The following is a 16,836-nucleotide window of genomic DNA, read 5'->3' as shown; positions in this document are numbered from 1 at the left end:
GTCTGTCTTGGGGCCCTAAACAACCAATTCTTATAATAAAAGAAAAAAAAATAGAGTGAATAATAAATAAGTTTTTGGTTTGAATTCAAAATTATAGACCTTTATTCACTGATTTCGAAAATGTATAATCCTTGGTATGCATCTCTTCATTGGCATTTAAAGAAAGCCAGTGATCGGTTTATCCTTATTGGCTACAATTGACTGATGTGGGTTTGTTCGTGGTATTATATATAGTTAAATTAAAAATTGAATAATAAATTTGTGACTAAATTAATTTTGGATTCCAAATTATTTGAGGATTTAATTAAAAATGGCGCCACTTATTATCTGCTAGTTATTAATATTAATAAAAAATGAAATCAACTAATAAAAGTACTTGATAATAGTGTATATCAAAAACGTCTCCCGTTAATGGCGAGTTAATAGTTATATTTAGTGATGCAGCTCGTGTGTATTTTTTGCTGGCCCGTTTTTTTGGAATTGGTAATGTAAAGAATGATTTTTTTTCCGAAGCATTTATCATTACCGTTTTATTCCTGAGTAGTGCGCTCCTTTTCCTACTGGTCACTAAAGTCAATTATATTCGAAACCTCATTGTTCAATCGTGTGTGCACATACAAAGACAGAGAGTAACCTTGAAGATTTATAGGGAGGTTGTAATTATAAGTCCTTCTTGGATTCAGAGTAATTCGTGCCATCAATATTGTTGTTTATTTCCTTCTTTCCCTCCTCCCTTGTCGCACACAGCTGATTGTAGCTGCTCTCTTAAAAACGTTCTTCAAATTGTAAGGCTACAATGTTGATTTTCTGTTTTTTTAACATGCCCAAAACACTCACGATTTTCATAACCAGTTATGTTATATATCAGACCCTATATGTATGTATTAAAAATAAGTTATTAGATCGTTCACCAATCTTATTTCCATTGATAGACATTAAAGTAACAATTAAAATTAGAAGAACATGATGTTTTTCTAAAAATATCCTACTTATATTGTCCCTAAACCATTCCCCCTCACCCCAAAAACGAATTTTACTAATCTAGCCATTTAATAGGGATTTTCAGCACCCCTTACTTTGATCTAATTATATTATAAGTGTTTATCATAGACATCAAGCAGTATTAAATAAAATTAGTATGCCTTTTTTTTAATTCTTGAACACATTTGAGGAAGTTTCATCAAGGATTGTTTTATTTAGTAAAAGTATTAATTATGAACCCCCCAGATGGCGCTGCCTTCCATTATGATGCAATGGATGACGTCTGTGAAAACACTCCATTTGCTATTAACTTTATCTATCATTTTGAAGTCTTTTCCCCCCTTATCTTGTTAGACCCCTTGCAATGTGCAGTAAGGAAGAACCAAGAAAATTAAAAATCCATTTGACAAACATGTTTATAATATACCTTATATACCTACTGTTTGAAGTTTGAACAATGACATTACTCAATTAGTTTGTTAATATAAATTCCTGAGTTACATATAAATAAATTAAGAACAGGACTACCTGGCAATAGATCGTCATTATGAATAATGATTAAATGTTTTGATAGTAAAATGACTATAAATAGCATGATAAAAGTTGATTAAATTCATACATATATAGGACTTTGTTTAAGGACAAAGCTTGAGAGAAGGGGGGGGGGCATAATGTTTCTAGTGATCAGTTTTGCTTTTTCAGTTTCCCTTGCCTGGCCACTTAATGCATGCCTTACTGTAGTATTAAACTATACAATAACTCAACGGGTCAGAAAAATAACATAATATATTAAGGGAAACTATAGAATGATATGACAACAAAAATTTCTTTTTTTATAAAAATACATCATCCAGGAATGTCATTTAATGTTCTAGGTAATTTTCTCGCTAACATTTTCAACCCCTAAATTTTTCCTCGAGGAGATTTTGTTCCATGACATCTTCACCGCCTTTTTATTTGTTTTTTCTATTATGGGTTCAAACTTTACTCTTGTATCTTGAGCAGATTAATTATATAGCTATCTAGTAGAAGAAAAAAAAAGAACAATGATCAAAAAGTAATCTTGTAATGTTTACGTATATATATTATTATAACTAAGGAAAAGGAATAATACATCTCGGATCTGAAATCAAAATCCGTGATTCCTGACTCCTTCTACTTAGCTACTTATAATATATAAACAGAACAAGATTATAGATTACAGGGTGTCCACGATAAATTGGAACTACTTTAAACTTCATCCAGATCCATAATGTGGATATTCGGGGTTAAATCATACTAATATAAAAGGTTGCGTGAACAATACACTATAACTTCCACCACAATTGTTTTGACAACAAACAATAGTCATCATGGAACAAGCAAGGAGAGACGCCATCCTCGAATTGTCTCGCGCGGGACACAAGCCCTCTGCTATCTACAAGCTTCTTAACTACCCCAAGACCACGGTGTACCGGATCTTCAATGCCTGGGAGGTTGAGGGGAAGGTCTGCCGCAAGGCCCACAACATGAGAAGTGACCGAATCCGTACTCCCCGCTTCCTTGAAGGCCTCCAGAAGTCCATCAAGGCTTCGCCGGGGACTTCCTTGTCCAGGTTGGCCAAGAACCGTGGAGTGAGCGAGCAGCTGGTCTCCAAGGCTGTGAATGAGGACCTTGGGTACAAATCATACCGAATGGCCAAACAACACATCCTCAAGGCATCCATGAAGGCCACCAGGCTCACCAAAGTGTAAGCATCTCCTCAATGGCCTGAAGAGCCATGGAGGAAGAATCATCTTCTTCTCCGACGAGAAGAACTGGCCTGTCGACAGAAGCTACAAGGTCCAGAATGACAGGTGGCTTGCCAAGGAGAGAGAAGAGGTCCCTGCGGTCCTCACCACAAAGTTCCCGGGCTCCATTATGAGGAAGCGGAATGCTGTCGATTCCGTTGAAGTCATCAGGGCATACAAATCCTTTAGGGGCAGGATGGAGAAGATGGTGGCTGCTGAGGGAGGACATGTTGAATAAATTTATTGTTTAATATCATGTCTAACTTTTTCATATTAACAAATACACTCCAAATTCCATTTTTATCAAGCAGTTTGAATTTTAAGATAGTTCCAATTTATCGTGGACACCCTGTACTTCTTTATCATAAATCATTTTACTTCGGCTCCTATAAAACTACAACCAAAATTACTTTCCCCCCCATGAATACGTATTTTTGAATCTATTTTAAAAATAGTAAAAAGAAAATTGCGAATATCGTTATCATTAAAACCATTTATGCTTAAAACAATATTTATATAACATTTTAAGTATATAAAGTACAGTTTTAAGGTCATACAAAAGGTCAAATGTCACCCTCATCTAAATTTTTATTAAAGCGTGTGTACTAGAGTCTTCAATTTTGAGAATGACATGTTAATTCGATCTTCTGTTGTATTTTAATGAACAAGTAATATTTGTAAAGTTCAAGTCTTCAATAGTTTTTTTTTTACCTCTATAGCAATTTGAAAAATTACATTTTTTATCGACATTCTCTATTTGTGAAGAGATTCAGATGTTTCAATTTTAAAGCTATGTTGATGAATTTCAAAAGTTTCATTAAGGTTCATTTTCTCAAGTGTTATATAAGAATATACTCCTTATTTTTCATTTTGAAGAAAACAAATTGTAGAGCAACGAAGTACTTTGGATACTCAAAAGATCAAAACCACTTTATTGTCCTCCAAACCGAATTAAATGAGCCTCAGGGCTTACTCATAATTTTATTTCTTTGGCTAAAGTAATAGAAATTAATGTTAGATGGACTCCCAAAAACAAGTGTATTTATAGTTAGACAATGGATAATAAGGGGAACTGTTATTGAAGTAAGAGAATAAATAAATAGATCAATTAATCCTTTGTTAATGGCTATTTGTTCAAGTAGGAATGATACAAAAAGTTATTGACATAATGGTGAAGGGGTTTATATAATAATTAATTTAAAGAAGTTGTTGTCCTTCAGAAATTGATATAATGCGTATTGTTAGTTAAGCAAACGTCTTGTAATTGTTAGACTATTAATGAAAGGAATGTTTTCAGTGCTTTGAGATGGGACTCAAGCCCATGTTTTCAAGAGCTAAAAATTGACTTTAAAATCAAAGAATCGTTAAAAAAACATTTCCGTTATTAGTCAAATTTTTTCACAGGATATGTAAAGTAGGGGAAACTAGGGACTTGTTTCCATCAATATTGGCTAAATTTTCCACCGCCGTATTTGACTTAGACTTGCCAAATTTTAACACAAAATACGTACATAAGTCTGCTATTTTCTTAAGTATTTAATAAAATTATACTATTTAGTAGTTTTTCCATAAATTGTATTTGAATGTGACTCGTCGGATGTTGTAACTATCCACATAATCAGGGACGCTTTGTATTTGTTAAAAAAATATCGAGTTTGAGTTAGAAAATAACCTTAGTATTTTTTTTTTTGGTGAATTAACAAGACTTTTATGATGTTGACTTATTAAATTTCAATGTATTATAGTAGATAAGGATATAATAAGGCTAACATTATTGATCAGTGATCAACAGGAGCGTTTCTAGCTTTCGCCATTTGGCTTAGCCACAAAAATTATCAACAGCTTTATATAATTAATTATATAAATAGGTTTGTTTTATATATATATGTTACTGGCAATGTGGAAAATCGGGCAATCTAATAAATGTACGTTAGAGTTGAGAATGTACAGAATGCCCGTTATAGCAGGCGATGTGCAAAATGCCCGTTCAATCTATTTTTGATTGTCAAACAAATTTATTGCAAGCAATTTGATGGTAAGTCATTTTATTACGAGATCTTGAGAAAGTTCCCTAAATGAGTAAAGTTTTCATTGGGATAGTCTGTATCAATTTTGTCGGATGGAAATGGACAAGGCTTTAAGTAGTGCCATTGCACAAACTCCATCGGCAGCCAAACGAATAATCTGCAAAAAAAAAAAAAAAAGGAAAAAAAAGGACACCTGCCTAATAAAAATTGACATAATAGCACCATATGTTACGAAAAGTAGTTTATGTGTAGGATATATGTAAAAATAATTAACATAAAAAAAATCCCATGTTCAAACAGATGATTTTTTGAAATTATTACATTTAATTAATTTTGAAGTTAAGAATATTTTAAATAAGTTTTTTGTTTTTGTTTATTTTGAAGAAACTAATCAAATTTATATAAAGTATATAACTGTGTAGTTCAAATATTATTACTTAAACAAATTATTATTAGATAATTCCTTGTTCCTGGAGTTCTTCCTGAGATACACCAATTTTATCACATTCATTCAAATTGCTCTCCTGTTTGGCATTCATTTTAGCATTAACAAAGACCTGAACCCTCCAGGAGGCATATGAGTGTCATTAACCACCACGAAAACTTTATATTACTTTACAGAGTCCTATAAGTACTTATAATACCAAAAATAGTTGAGTTCTGTAGAATAAGAAGGGCCCTTGATGGTCAGGGAAGAGCTGGTGGTGGGTTTTGACCCAACTTTTGAATCACTTGTACAACCCATGACCAGTGGGTTTTGACACAGGGTTTGGACCAACAGTTCACATGCTCAACCAGTGGGCCAAGGTGTATTATGGAATATCAGGAGGGTCCCTTGATGCTGAGAGAAATGGTGGACAAACAGTTCAATTGAATAACCCGTAGGCCGGAGTTTATTATAGTATATTAGAAATTATCCTTGATACTTAGGTTAGTGGTGGAGGTGAGTTTTGACCTTCTTGGACAGTATTGTAATTTAAAATTCGTAATCAAAAATGTCGGTCTCAAAGGAAGAAATTGGCCATATTTTATATCACAAGGCTCTTTCTACCCTCTTTTATGATAGCTCTCTGGGCAGTCTGGTGTGAAAGCCCTAGATTTCTTGCATGGGGCTCAGGGATTTGAGGGGATTGGCCTGGGGTGTTTTTTTTAACTCCTTCGGATCCACTTTGGTCTTTTTGAAAGAACCCTAAAAGACTTACTGACGAAAGTTTTACGGTGGGCCTGGAGACCCCAACTGCTTTTAGTCTAAAAATTCGGATCAATCAAAAAGCTTTTTAATTATTGAATTAGTAAGTGTTCGGATTTCGAAAAAAATATAATTAATCTAAAAAAATTTAAAAATTGGCAAAAAAAATTTTTGTAAAAATTTTTTCAAATGATTAAAAACATTAAAAAAACATTTTCAAAAAATTTCAAATGTTTTCTCAAAAAAATTAAACTTTTTGTATAAAAATTTTTAAAATTAAATTTCAAGTATTATATTTTAAGGAAAAAAATCCATAGCTATTCAGAAACGATTAAATTTTTTGGAAAAAAATATTCAAATACTAAATTTTCTAGTAAGAACCACGTCCCTGATATACTATTTTAGGTTGAATTAAACTAAAAATTTAATATTTTTCTCAATTCAGTAATAAATATAATAGATAAAGCCTAATTTATATTTCTTTTAATTACATCAGAAATAAGGGAAAGTCACTAATTAGTGAATAACAAGTCTTTAATTCCATGTCAAAGTCTTTAAATCCAGTAATTAGTTCTGAAGGAGAACGTTTGACAGAAAAAAATAACTCTTGATTTTTAAAAAAGGGGATAAATTTAATATTAGCCTTATTTTAGAAGTAAATGGCTCTACCCCTTTGTTATACTGGGATTGAACAATCCAAGTATACTATTCAAATTTGGAATTGATGGGAGTAAATAATGACCTATTTTTAACGTCCATTATTGGTGATAGGAAAATTATTTAAAAAAAGGAAAATAATTTTTAACAATTGACATACATATTTAGCATATATATATGAATCCGGCCTCTTAGTGTGGTGACTAGTGTTGGATCGTTAAAAAAAACTGTAGTACTATCAGTGGGGTCCTAATAAAATTGGTCAGTCTTAGGACCGGTGCTTATCGGTCTTATGTAAAAACTACAACAGTTGAAATGACGTGGTTAGTACTAACCGAAAAATTTAATATTTGATTTTGTTTTCCAAAAAAATTAATTTTTTGAAATTTTTCTCCGAAAAATTTAATATTTGAATTTTTTTCCCAAAAAACTTAATTGTTTGAGAATAACTATGGATTTTTGGATTTATTTTTACCAAAAATTTAATTTTTTGTGAATAACTGTGTTTTTGAGATTTTTTTCCCAAAAAATTTTAATTTTTTGATCATCAAAAACCAAGCCCCCCCAAAAAAATATATATATAAATATAAACCTGCACACGCTACTGAAATTATTTTAAATAAAATTCCAAGTGAACAGACATGTTAATTCACGTTTAATTTTGAACTTAATTTGAACCCTTAGAGCCTTAAAATGCATTTTCATAAAATCTTAGACTCAATGTATGACCTCAAACCCTATATTACTTTCCAAAAATTATAACCATATCGTTAATTCAAATATTGAGCAAAATCATCCATTTTGTGAAATGTTTTTATAAGTTTACTACTCAAATTTTGCCTTTTTCTAGAAAAAGTTATTGTCAATTTTTGAGTAGGAGAACTCTTGGTTCTCCTAGTTGGAGGAAGAACACATTTTTTTCCAGTATATACAATAATATATTTCACTCCTTCATGAGAGCCTTTATGATCGTAACTGATTTTAACAAATACAAATAAAAAACACACAATCTGGCTATTAATTTTTTTGAACACGAAACTGGGAAACAGTAGTGGACGTTGTTTCCTCATGATTTCAAATTTAGTCCTGCTCCCATTCTGTTGAATTTCCAAATCCACTCTCCATTTCTCGTCGATCTCAGAACTTTTTTTCATAAAAAAAAGGTTACTTGGAATTTTTGACTTTTTATAAAAAAGTCATTGAAAAACATACTATCAAAATTTTCGAAGATTTGTCAAAAAAATGAAATAAAAAACCCCAAAACTCTCCCAAAGGAAATTCCTAGTGACAGGCCTGAAGTTATTGTGCGCCATATGTGGTACACATCACGATCCACTTGTTAATTTTAACCAAACTTTCCACGGACCCTACCATTTATACAATTGACAGTTGTAATATTGAATTATAGGAAGAAAATATGATTGATAAATAAACACCAACGTCAGTTTTATGTCTCGAATTTACGAATTAATTATTACTAAAGAATGGAAGAAGTATACATATTTTGTCTTAATACAAAAAAAGTAAAAATACAACTTTTAACAATGAAAAAAAATATCGAACATAACGAGTAAAATGACAATAAATTTATTATTGCAATCAGAAATTAGATGGCTAGTAGTACCTAGGTGACAATACAATGGGAAAAATCATATATGTAAATTCAAACACATTTTGTACTTTAATTATTAATTAAATTTCCTATCTGCAATTAAAAATGGATGGTACTTTAACCCTTGAAGGTATGATAAAAATAATTATTGATTTATTACACTTACACATAATACAAAAATGATTCAATAGCAATGAAAAGCCATTTACAAAATTATGATAAGAATTGAAAATGAATTCTGTTAAAAAATAAAACAGTTTTTTATAGAATGCAATTTGCGTATACTCATTCATTATATATCAAACATATACTTTCTGAAAATTATAATTACAGCTCTTTTAATATATTTTAAACAGATAAACAACTGAGCACGATAGAATCAAACCTTGAGCCCACTATCCGTGAACAAAGTTTCATCATAATATAATTGGATTAATAACTAAAAAAATTGTTTGTTTCTATGCTCTTCATAACTCACAATGGTAATAATCATTTGGCAGAGATTGGATTCCCATTTTTATTGGATACACTGTCACCTAAAGAGGAATTATTTGAAGGGGAGCCAGGAGCAGATTCTGAAACAACTTCTGTCGCGCTAGATGATCTTTCAAGCTCCATTTTCAACACTTCATCATCCTCTGGAAGAGGACCATTCTCCGCCTCATATTCTTTGAGAGCTGCGTCAAGGTTATATCTACGTCTATAATTAACGAAGAAACTACGAACGTTCGACTCAGTTTTGGTTCCGATAGCTTCAGCTATTATTTTAAAATTTTTACCATATTTTCTGACACCTACAAATAATAAGAGACAAATAAGGGAATAAGATTCTAATAGAGCCTTGCTAATAATAATTAATTTACCTTGAACACCTAAAAGTAATTCGTCATCTTTCCATCGTGCGTTGAATTTATTCTCTGGAGTAGGAATGCGATATGGCTCAATGTCTTTTTCCCGTGATCTTCTTTGTAATGAAGACAGCAACTGCTTGTTATTTTGAACCTTAAAGCAGATGATACATCAGTATTTGCATATTTTGTAATAAATATATCCAGGATCGGCTCACTTAAATCAAGATTAAAGTCATATTTTGAAAATAATGTACCAATGAAATTGTAAAAAGAAAAGATACATTATATAAATAAGTGCTGTGACTGACGTTTATTTGTATGAGACAAATACATTATTGCTTATTTGACGTAATTAATAAATGGAGAAAGAAAAATCTTTCATAGGTAAATATCTGTGATATACGAATGTATTTAGACCAATATTCAAACCTGGGAGGATGATCTCCTATTTGGCACATCATTTATTTGATCAATACAGGACTTTAACAAACGAATTTTCACCCATTCAGACATCACTTATTGTATATTGGTTACGGATTTAAATAGTTGGAAAAACTTTTATTGCAATAAGACATTGATCACAACCTTTGTCAAGCTTGAGCTCCCTCATAATTGAGTCAGAACTACAGTATACAGCCCCCTTTTAGAATTAATATATAAAAGATCTCAAAGTAATGTTTTGGATATCTCATTATTTTTACTTCCAATTTCCACAATGAACTAACTTTAAAATCCGATCACCAACCCTGAATGAAGCATGCGTATGTTTTAACTTACGACTCTCTTATAAGAAATAATTTCTCTGTCCATAGCTTTCAAAAGTGTCTCGCCTTGTCCGTTAGGCCCAGTAGCTAAAGAGACCAAGTCATCATGATTGACGTACATCCCCTTAGGCGGTTTACTATTGTTCTTAAATAAAGAATGTTTGGAGTTCTTTGTTCCATCTTTACGTATAGGACCTGTCGTAGGTCTGATGTTTCCCGTGCGTGTAAAGTACTGATGACAAGTTCCACACATTTGCCCTTTAGGTGTAGAATGAGTAACATGACAAAGAATTCCACAATTGAAACAATTGGGTTTAGGAGTGGTGCTATTTGCCTGCAAAGATTGCTTCTGAGTAGTAGAAGAACATTTAATAAGACTAATCAAAAAGTGTATGTACAACACTTACATCTTTATCATCGTCATCAGATTGTTCCTTCATCTCCACTTCTTCTCCTCCTTGATCCTCCTTACCAGACTGTAACTTTCGAGCTTGTCTATCCATGAGAGATGTTCGTGTCCTTGTCTTTTTCCATGAGTAATAATATTTCACTAATTGAGCTATGGACTTGTCTGGAAGCATTTGCCTAATACGATGAAAACTTTTACCGTGGAACTGAAAGGCCTGTTCAAACAAAACTTTATCTTCCACGGTCCATTCGTCTGGGAAGGGTGTGAAATTTGCTAAATCTTGCATTGCCTTATCTAAGTCATGCTTATGCCAGAAAAGCATTCCCAGTGCTTGCTCCGCGTTATAGCCGTATTTCTCCTTGGATACTTGAATATACTCGTCAACTAATTACATACAAATATAATCAAATAAGTATAGAGCTAACAACAAAAACAGAGAGGTGATATTTAAAAAATTAAATAAACTTATTTAAAGTATTAATTCTCAGAAGGTATAACTAAATATCTTGGACTTCAGAGTAATATTACAAAGAGTACAAAATCATAGCTTTGAAATATCTACGAATAAAATTATCAGAATTGAATATTTCCTTATACAGTATTTGATTAATATGGATAATTTTAATTACATATTAATGTGAACTATTAATTACATGTTTTACAAAAAGCAACATGAGAGCAATTATGCTCAAGGTCCACAATATGTAACATCTAATTACTTCAAAAACACATATTAGCATTTTCAGAGAGGTTAATAGGCATTATGATGCATAAATAACAGTACAAAAATAACTTATATTCTTGAAAAAGAACCACCCCTGGAGTGAAAAATTGATAGAAATTAATATGCTTTCTCTGCATTTAAAAAATTAGTTGGTAAAAGTTTCGAAACAGGGCATTTTAAGAGCTAATAAAAAAGTTAGTTGGATGTAAAAAAAGGGCATGTTTCATCTGGTTTTAGAACAAAAAAAAACCTCGTACCAATTAAAAATACTATCGGAGTAAACCTTTTATTCAAAAATTTAGCACACAATGCATAGAATCATTCTCATTTGTTGGTCCATAAGAGCTTTTTTAATATATGTATTCCTGCTTCGAATTTTGGAAGGTAAAAACTATTACTAAAATATATAAATGCATAGCTTTGGACTTGCTTGATTGTATGGAATTATTTCCTAAGTGTATCTAAATAGAAATGACTAATTATAAATGACGTATTCGAGGCTAACATTTGTAAAGCTGATCCGGAAAAGGAACATAGCTCTTCCAAATTTGACTTGAGTGGGGTCTTTTGATTAAATAATGATAAGCTAATACTAGAGTGTATGTTATCCATTGGATATTAGGCCTTTTTGATGCTCTAGGGGTTGCTTTATCGATAATTTTGTACGTCTATTTAAAAAACTGGGCAAGTGGCCTTAACCCAGTGAATACGGGGACTTTTTTTTTTTTTTGGGGGAAAGATGGGACATGAATGAGAAGGCTTATTAATGATTGAGTAATGCAGAAGGGATGGATCATTACGTTTGGTGTTGGATATATTAATACTCGGGGACCAGACGAGGAGAGCTCTCTCCGGACATTGATCGGGCTTCCGTTCTGAAAGAGAAGAATAAAAGAGTCGTCAAATAGTTACACAACCAATACAAAAATTATGATCTCCGAGTCCGGAACTTACGTTCAATGGTGATATAAGCGGGGGGTTGTGCCTGGAAATCCCTCCCAACACGAATCCGTCCCTCTCGTTCTCCAGTAGAGTGATCATCCTCTTCTCCAGCACTCGAGTCTACCCCTGAATTATTCCCATTTTCGGTAGACTTCCCATTCGTTCCCAAAAAAACCATCTTCATTTATTAATAGTTCTTCGAGACTTCGAATGAGAAAACGGACGCTTTTCAGTTGATTTTAAAACACCGTAGCAATCCTCAAGAGGTTTCTTACAGAGATGCTATTTTTTTGTGCGTGATTCTCAAAGAAATAAATTCACTAAAACGTACGTGAAATTCTATATATAAAACCTTTCACTAGAGGGCGACAAAGATGTATTTGAAGTTAAAAAAATACAATGTAGACGGCGCTGTAAACCACCTCCTCAATTAAATTAAATTAATGATTTCGTCGTAAATGTCCGCATATTCATAGGATAAAAGCATATACTTTGATATAATTAAGATTCTATTTTCTCTACAAGATACAACTGGAGCCCTTTATTATTGTGTTTTTGAATAGAAACAAAATGCTCCTTCTACGGTGTTTTTGTACTATGCTACTCAAGAAAAGAATACACCAAACATAAGATGCATCCTTATTTTCTATTCATAGAGGACATATCCTTTGCTACACTTCAAAGTCATACCAACTTGAAACATGCATTATTAATATTACTCAAATTGAAGATCCAATCTATGAATAAAAACTCTTTACTAATTTAGAATAAGTAGCTTGAGGACTAGATAGTAGCATTAGTAGGTGAAAGTATTTTCAACTCCCCATGGTTTAATAGTGCTAATACAAAGTGCTGCCATCTAGCGAATGCGAATTTAAATTTGAATAATAAGAAAATGTCAAATGATGTCCACATGAGATTCGAATTCGTAGCGATTTTTTCATAATATTAATTTCAATGTATTCATTGAAATTGATATCAATAGCATATTGAAAGAAGATCAGTCTAACCCGTAAGGTATTCTAAATTCTACGTTTTTCATTTATTTGAACTTTTTCGCACCATTCATCATTTCAGTAAATCAAAATGAAGGTTGTAGCTTTGGTGAGTGGAGGAAAAGATAGTTGCTACAACATAGTCCAGGCAATTAAGGATGGACATGAAATCGTTGCGCTAGGGAATTTATACCCGGAGAACAAAGAAGGTTATTCTTAAAATAGATGTATTATGATTTGTTCGGTTGTAGAAGAGTTTGCCGAAAGCATTACTAAGAAATTGATTACTTCCATTCATTATAAGAGCAAATGTTAGTTCAATTTGCGACGCATTAAGTTTATCAAATGGTCTTATTTGATGCATTTCATGATGCTTCGAGTAAATGAAGAATAAACGCATATTTAATTTTATTTTTTGGTCAGCGCTGTTAATGGCTTCTTATTCAAAAAGGATTCATTCCTTTCCATTCAACAATGTTCACAATTTGTACTATATGTGAATACCTTTAAATAACTCCTTGATGATATGATTTAGTTTATTAATGATTTCATATCAATATTGAGATGCTTAATGAAGATTTATCATCGTTTTTAGTTGATTGTTGCATATGACCGAATGTAATGCTCCATGAATGCTTCCGGCAAATTCTCTACGTACGATTTTTTTCATCCAGATGGATGTTAAAATGCTTCTTCATTATCAGTTAATGAATGAAATGGGATTTTTTGCTATCTAAATATTTAATGATGTACTTATTAATTATCACTTAGTTGAGGAATTGGACAGTTATATGTATCAAACTGTTGGTCATGGTGCCATTGACTTATATGCTGAAGCCTTTGAACTACCTCTTTATCGGGAACCCATTACGGGCTCTCCACTATGTCTGGACTCTGTGTATCAAAAGAACGAAAAGGATGAAGTCGAAGATTTGTTTCGACTTCTCACAAAAATTAAAAAGGACATTCCCTTTGATGCCGTTGCTAGTGGTGCAATTTTCTCCAATTATCAACGTGTTCGTATTGAAGATATGTAAGTGTCATTGTCATTTCAGTATAAATAAAAATAAACCGTTATTTGGTATTAATATATCATGAGTCTGTAGCAAAGTGTAGCAAGTGTAATATTATATTGTGAGAACATATCGGCGATTTAACTATTCAAAATCAAAATGTTCATATCTATGTATGTTATATTTTTGTAATGTGTATTTTACAAAAAAATATGTAATATTTCCTTGGGCAGTATTTGTAAATTATGAATACATTCAAAAGCATATAAATGCTAGCTAGATATCTCACTTTTTCAATGACAAATATTCTTATTAGACTTGTGCTCTTGAGCCACAATATGTAAGATAATAATTCGACCTCTGCAGTCAATTTAGAAAAGATAATCATCATTAATTTGATGATTTTATCTCAAATAACGCTTGTCATGGATACTAGGTAATCTTGCCGGAAACATTTTTAATGAAATACATTTAGCCGAATGTTATTTGGAAATACCTAGGATTTAAATATCATCTACATGATGATTTCTAATTCATATAATGGCTTTTTGAACTTGATAATGATCTTAATTCCGAATTTTTGGTGGTGTATAAATTATAAAACATTGCTTTCTCTATGAGGATTTTGCTACATAGTTTCAATACTTATTAAAGTGTATTATTGATCACAAGGAGTTCCTACTTTTTCATCCTTAGAATAAATTATTTTCAGAGGTGAATTTCAACAACCACATCTTCTATTTGAACAATTTCCCTTGTGTTGTATATATTCCTTTCTTCCCTCATTTTCATTTCTCAAAAGCTAAGATCACAACAAAGAAGTCATTGTGAGCAATATACTTACTTAAAAAAGTATTGAAATTATGAGATGAAGTTCTAATAGAAAAAAAAATTGAAAAAAAGAAAATAATTTTAAGTACATAATATAATCAAATATAAGTTAAACAAGCTTTAATAAAGCCAATGCACCCCAATATTAAAAGTACAAAGTAATTTTCTATCATAATTTTTTCAAACTTAACTCATAGTTTATTTTTATTTATAATAAAGAATTGAACAAAGCAATCATAATAGTAATAATGTAATTTTTAAAGTGAATACTTCATTTCGTATTTAGCTCTATTTGATCATGTACAGTATAGTACATTGTTGATCGGTATAGTTAAATACTTAAAAAAAAACAACACCATGATTGTGAGGTATTGTTACCTCCGCAACGAAGTTGAATGGAAGTTATGCTTTTGCCTCTGTTTATTTGTTTGTTAGTCCACCTGATTATGGCAAAAGTTACTGATCGATATGATTAGGAAGATTATATATGGTCAAAGGAAGAGGTCATTAAATTTTGAGAGCTCAAGGTAACACAAAGCTTAAAAAATGCATAATCGACCATGCCTTTGGAACACATTGAGATACGATACTCAATTTGATTTGAGGCGGAGGATTTGTGTTCCACCGGGTGCCCTTTCTAGTTCAAAATGTAATCATCTATCTAAAAATTACATTTTCTGGTATGGGATTACAATTGAAATTTTTTCCGTCATTTTTATAAGCGTAAAAATACACATAATTATCAAAAATTTGTATTTTAATATTTATTTGGCTGTTTCAATTAGAACTCTTTACTTTCTTAGATTCACAAAACAGACTCAATTTATTCTAGTAAAATCTATAAACAACATTATTAAACGTGTAAGTCTTCGCGGGAAGACCTTTCATATTTACCGGTGTAGCTAATCGATATATACTTATATACAACACCTACTGGGAAAAAATGAGTCTTGTAAATGCAAAAAATATTTTGCGTGGCTTATATTTTATACGAAATTTTCATTCACATATAATTTAGAAAACCAATTTTGTTTTTTAGAGTATTATCAAATGATTTGATGGGGTTTGAGTTATTCTACAGGGGAAAGAAAAAAAAAATCATTCACAACTGGTCTAACGAACACATTTTTAAGTGTTTCACCGGACTAAGTATCCATTTCCAATTTTAAAATTAAGAATGGTTAAAAAATAGGGGAAAATGTTTTAAGAGGTTACTTGCAATAAGCGGTCGCTTTTTTGAGTTTCCCTTGCCCGACTGCTTAAATCAGGTTTCAGGAAAATAAACATATTTACTCCAGGTATATTTAATGTTAAGATATCTTTGTGTTGATATTTTATCTGGGAAAAAATCAATGTGGCTATATATAGTCATCTTGGAGAAAATTGCCCAATTAGTATAAAAATTCATAAAATTCAATTCAATTTAAAAAACAATAGTAACTCATTTTAAAGGTAAATAATTTCATTTTCAAAATAGTATTTTTTTCAAGAGGGCCTATAGTTTACTTGTAATATAGATTTGATTTTAATTTTATTGAAGCTAAAATCAATGTTATATTTTTTTAACCCAAAAGGTAGCTTCATCCATACTAAATGTAAAGATAATTTTAAAATCAGAATATCAGGGCGAGCGCAAAATTCCTCCTAAAATATTTTAAGAATACAAAATAATAACCCACATAAACATTATTTAATTCTTTGCTAATTTTATGGTTATTTCAAATATCTGTTTATATTTTATATACGATCGTCCAATCATGAGGAAATGGTATTTTAATGCGAAAAAACCACTCTATTTTATGGGCTTAGTAAAAAAAAAAAAGAATAACCCCTCGTTTTTAATTTGTTTTCCCTCATAAGTTTTTCATTTGAAGCACAAATAATACGGATTATATTAACAAAGGCACGTTTGGTTCTGGAAGGTCTAGTTCAGCTACAATATTGATTAGTTTTCAAATAATAAATAAGAAGTTGATAAAATGATATAAAAAAACTCAATTGCTTACCTATTTTTATCTGAATTAATTTTTTTATACAATATAATTAATTATCACGGGATTTTAGTAATTTCC

At 31.3% G+C, this 16,836-nt stretch overlaps 2 protein-coding genes across 4 annotated transcripts in view; one reads left to right on the top strand and one right to left on the bottom strand.

The window, feature by feature from the left end:
- Positions 1 to 8,068: 8,068 nt before the first annotated feature.
- LOC121118119 (REST corepressor 1) lies at positions 8,069 to 12,348 on the bottom strand. Of its 2 annotated transcripts, none has more exons than XM_040712663.2 (6): positions 11,938 to 12,348; positions 11,784 to 11,858; positions 10,258 to 10,643; positions 9,864 to 10,199; positions 9,099 to 9,237; positions 8,069 to 9,029 (listed from the first exon to the last, which is right to left on the bottom strand). In XM_040712663.2, the coding sequence occupies exons 1-6, from the start codon at positions 12,107 to 12,109 to the stop codon at positions 8,725 to 8,727; spliced, it is 1,413 nt and encodes a 470-aa protein (XP_040568597.1). In that variant the 5' UTR covers positions 12,110 to 12,348; the 3' UTR covers positions 8,069 to 8,724. The 2 variants fall into 2 exon arrangements, with proteins under 2 accessions (XP_040568597.1, XP_040568598.1); XM_040712664.2 differs by having other exon boundaries at positions 9,864 to 10,184; positions 11,938 to 12,254.
- A 438-nt stretch (positions 12,349 to 12,786) lies between these two features.
- The window catches only part of LOC121118120 (diphthine--ammonia ligase), a 30,002-nt gene continuing 25,952 nt past the window's right edge, over positions 12,787 to 16,836 (top strand). Inside the window, exons 1-3 of one of the 2 annotated variants that reach the window (XM_040712666.2) lie at positions 12,787 to 12,942; positions 13,003 to 13,129; positions 13,692 to 13,953. In XM_040712666.2, the coding sequence (XP_040568600.1) occupies positions 13,012 to 13,129; positions 13,692 to 13,953 (380 nt within the window). In that variant the 5' untranslated portion in view covers positions 12,787 to 12,942; positions 13,003 to 13,011. The remainder of the gene's footprint in view (positions 12,943 to 13,002; positions 13,130 to 13,691; positions 13,954 to 16,836) is intronic. The other variant, XM_040712665.2, reaches the window with a different exon arrangement.

Source organism: Lepeophtheirus salmonis, chromosome 5 (assembly GCF_016086655.4).
Source record: "Lepeophtheirus salmonis chromosome 5, UVic_Lsal_1.4, whole genome shotgun sequence".
NCBI classification, from domain to species: Eukaryota; Metazoa; Arthropoda; class Copepoda; order Siphonostomatoida; family Caligidae; genus Lepeophtheirus; species Lepeophtheirus salmonis.
The sequence above is the reverse complement of the archived record's forward strand: the minus strand, read 5'-3'. Positions and strand labels throughout refer to the sequence as shown.

What these genes read in the sequence shown, in the direction of transcription:
- LOC121118119 (XM_040712663.2), bottom strand. Translation starts at nt 12,109, where the DNA reads ATGAAGATGGTTTTTTTGGGAACGAATGGGAAGTCTACCGAAAATGGG. An exon ending in CTGATGACGATGATAAAGAT is followed by an intron (nt 10,200 to 10,257) that starts GTAAGTGTTGTA and finishes TCTACTACTCAG; the next exon opens with AAGCAATCTTTGCAGGCAAA. An exon ending in ATTACTTTTAGGTGTTCAAG is followed by an intron (nt 9,030 to 9,098) that starts GTAAATTAATTA and finishes TATTATTTGTAG; the next exon opens with GTGTCAGAAAATATGGTAAA.